Below are 4048 nucleotides of genomic sequence, written 5' to 3' on the forward strand. Positions count from 1 at the left end.
TATCCCTTCCCGCAGACGGCGCCACTTGTTGGGATTCGCACACACAAGGCTTTCACACACTCAAGAAGATCACACACACACTCACTGTTGTATGAGATCACACAATGCAGAAACACACACACTCACACTTTGAGTATTGAAGATGATAATCTTGGAGAGAAACTGGAAAACTCTTTTATTGATTAAACTCCTACTAAACTACATACACGGTTTATGAGCTATTTAAAGCTCTACAAACAAGTAGCAACTGCTACTAACTAACTACAACAAGAATCAAAAAAACAAGAAGAATAACCGCTACACCTCGGCTAACTAACTGTTTCTTCCTTCTCGGCTCAAGACCGAACTGGTTGCTTCTTCCTTCTCGGCTCAAGACCGAACTCCCTTCTCGGCTCAAGACCGAACTCACTTCTCGGCTCAAGAACCGAACTCCCTTCTCGGCTAGTTCCAGCTCAAAGCCGAGCTTCCTTCTCGGCTAGTTCCAGCTCAAAGCCGAGCTTCCTTCTTCTGCCTTCTTCTTCCAACTGAAATGAGCACTCCATTATTACAATTGGGAATAATGTCAATGGTCATATTTTATTCGAAGTGCATTGATAATTATAAAAAATTAAATTGATACTTAAAGTGAATAACATTGATTTACAAACAACTAAAAAAGCCATAGATATGTTGATAGTTTTGAAGTCAAATTAATCTTGAACAATATTGGTGTTCAGAGTGCACAAGAAAATTATTGGAAACGACAAAATAGTTCTACAGCTCCATAAAACAAGACATGATATTTGAACTGGATTGGATTGATATTTGCACAAGACTGGATTGATTTTGGCATTGAACAATTTTGACGTACATACAAGTAAAAAAAGAGTGTAGATATTTGCACATTTTTGCAATGAAGTTTATACTGAACAATGTTGACGTATAGACAACACAAAATAGCAGTTAGATATTTGCACATTTTTGCTTTGAAATTTGAACTGGGTTGGATTGATATTTGCATTGAACAACATTGATGCAGCATACGAGTCAAAAAAGAGTTTAGATATTTGCACATTTTTGCATTGAACTGTATATTGAACAACGCAATTGACCAAATAGCAGTTAAACTCTATAATTGAAAATAGAGGCAACCAAACAAACAATATGAGTACTTGTTGAAAAATCCAAAGAAGCAATAAACTAAAAAAATATCCAATGAACTGTATAAAAAAGACGAGCCGAATAGAAAAATGGGGCAACAAAATCAAGGAAAAATTGAAATAAAAATCCTTAACATTGTCACTTGTTTTTGTTTTTCTCTTTCTCTTTGCCACAGTTTCTTGAATCATGCCTCACTAGTTCACGGCATTTCTTGCAACGTCGCAGAGGTTTATGCATTTGCCTGATAGCCGCTTCTTTCCTTGACACCTTCCGGCTTCCAGAACCCTTGGTATGCACAGTATCAGGTGGGTGAACATTGATAGCATCCGGTATTGGATCACCAAACACATTTTCAATCCTCTTTCCCTTATCCAAAGAAGGCACTTCTAACCATTCATCACCAAACAGTTCAAGACCAAGCGTCTCCATTCCAGTTATGAGTGCATTGACATCATTGATGTGGGACTCTGCCTTTTGAGCTAAACGGTAATATGTTTTGTGCATCTTGGTGATTGCATTTCGTTTAGCGTCAACTTCTGGAGCTGTTCATACCATTGAAAAGTGTCAATACAGTTTAGTAAACATATCAGGACATCACAGATAAAAAACAAAGTACCTCCAGTCATTTCAAACTCGTGTCTTGGAAAACCATGTACGGCCTTTAGTAAGGGCCTCTTCAGCCATCGTGATCCAAAATATTGCTCAGGAATTTGCTGCACATTAGTATTTTTGAAAACAAAAAATATGTGACTGCATAAAATACCAAGCCTTGAGTACAACTTGCATTCACAACTATACACCTCAGCTCCAACTTCATGGTTGACGTTAAAGGTATTGCGACTACCATCTGATACTCTGTAAACTTTGTTGCTTGACTGAACTGACATATCAACCATGTTACAGCTATGATAAGCCTCAACAATTTCAGCCTGAACATCTTTAAACATTTTGTCGGTATAAATTGTAGTCGCATGTTCCTCGAATGGTAATTCTGTTGCAAGTATTGGAACAATTGTGGAATCGAAATAATCGAGTCTCTCTGACTTATTCCTTTGAGCATCTAACGCTTTATCGTACTGCATAACGAATTCAGCAAAATAGAATTGAGGTTTTGAGTACCTTTTGAAGAAGCTATTCTCTGCTTCAGATATTGATGTTGTCTTCAATAAAGAGGCCATTGGAAAATCTCTAAAGTACGCAGGAACCCAAAATGTTCTATCTTCAAACATTGTCTTGAACCATGGCACATTTTCCAAACCATATTGTGTGATTACATTATTCCACGATTCCTCAAATTCAGCAGGTTCCAACAATTCAGACCAAACACAAGCATTCAAATCTTTCTTAAAAGACTCATCCGCATGAAGTTGTTTAGGTACTTTATCCGCAAGTTTGAGCATAATGTGCCACATGCACCACCGGTGTCTTGTATCTGGCAACACTAGTTCAATAGCAAGTCTCATGCCCCGATCCTGATCTGTAATTATCATTTTAGGGGCTGCACCCATGCATTCAACAAGCTGCTTGAATAACCATGAAAATGATTCGTTACTCTCATTGGATAAAAATCCAGCCGCAAAGGTTACAGGGCAACCATGATTGTCTTTACCCGTGAAAGGACCAAATATCATACAGTACCTTCATGTTCAAAACGAAATCAGTACAATTGAAGTAAAGTCAATGCGAACGGTATTATAATTATAAATGCAGTAGTGCATATATGCAAAATCAAGGAATAAAATGGAGTAGTGACATATGTGCATAACATAAACAAAATGTGAGGATGGGGTCGACCTGTTAGTCGAGTACGTAGTATCGAACGCAACCACATCGCCAAACATATGGTAATTTTTTCTTGACACAGCATCGCACCAAAATAACCTTGTCAATTTGTTATTGGAGTCTACCTCGAACACATAGTGAAAGCCTGGGCATGATTCTTTCTTCTTACTCATTTTATTCAGAATCAATTGAGCATCAACCTCTTTCAGATGTTCTTTCATGTCACGAACACAATTCCTGATGTCCGTTACGGTGCAACCAACCGAATCATATCCGCCCAACACCTCTCTTAATAGATTAAATGTCATTGTGGGACCAATGTTGGCTTTCATACAATCGTCAATGAATTTCGAATGTAGTTGATCTAGTCGACGATTCGATTTCATGTAGCGCTTATGTTGATCCTCCACCATAGAGTGGTTGTGCTCCTCAATAAAGTAGTGAACAACATACCAAGCAACCCCACCTTCGGAGACAAACTTGAACGTTAACTTTGCATTGCATCCACATCTCTTTGATCCACGTCTACGTCTGTTTGCAAAACCTTGTCGAGCATTAACTGCATCAAATTCTCGTGTCCTCTTTATACCCTCCCTACTGCACACCATATACAGCCACGTAACAACATCCCCCGATGCTTTGTGACTGAATTTCCGAGTCTCAAAACCTGCATCTCGAGCATATTCAGCATAGAACGAACGTGCATCTTCAATTGATTTAAAGACCATGCCAACAACAGGCTTCAAACCGTCTTTGCATTCGGGTATGACCATAACTGCTTGACAGTAAATTTAAAAACATGAGTACTATATACGATTAAGGACAAATATCAATGTATCAAGAAAGCAACGTAAAAGACTAACAATATATCAACACAGATAAAAAAAAGTCATCATACGGAAACAAATATATCAACCTAGAATCTGGCCAACCATCAGTGTACATAAAACTATATGAAATTAAGGAAAAGATGAATGAATCTGTCCATTTTCATTTTTATAGTGAGAAAAAATCAGCTAGAATCTGCCAAACTAGAAAAAATAAGCAATTTTCTAGCAGTGAGAAAACTCACCGACAAACAACCACGCGCTTGAATAGAACGTCAACTTCCGATGTGAAACAATAG

At 38.0% G+C, this 4048-nt stretch overlaps 1 protein-coding gene across 1 annotated transcript; it reads right to left on the reverse strand.

Moving 5' to 3' along the window:
- Positions 1-1278: 1278 nt before the first annotated feature.
- On the reverse strand, positions 1279-3695 carry LOC121770153 (protein FAR1-RELATED SEQUENCE 5-like). The gene is made up of 4 exons (XM_042166945.1): positions 3022-3695; positions 1941-2778; positions 1757-1853; positions 1279-1682 (listed from the first exon to the last, which is right to left on the reverse strand). The coding sequence occupies exons 1-4, from the start codon at positions 3693-3695 to the stop codon at positions 1279-1281; spliced, it is 2013 nt and encodes a 670-aa protein (XP_042022879.1).
- Positions 3696-4048: the final 353 nt, after the last annotated feature.

The sequence above is a fragment of the Salvia splendens genome, chromosome 16, assembly GCF_004379255.2.
Source record: "Salvia splendens isolate huo1 chromosome 16, SspV2, whole genome shotgun sequence".
NCBI classification, from domain to species: Eukaryota; Viridiplantae; Streptophyta; class Magnoliopsida; order Lamiales; family Lamiaceae; genus Salvia; species Salvia splendens.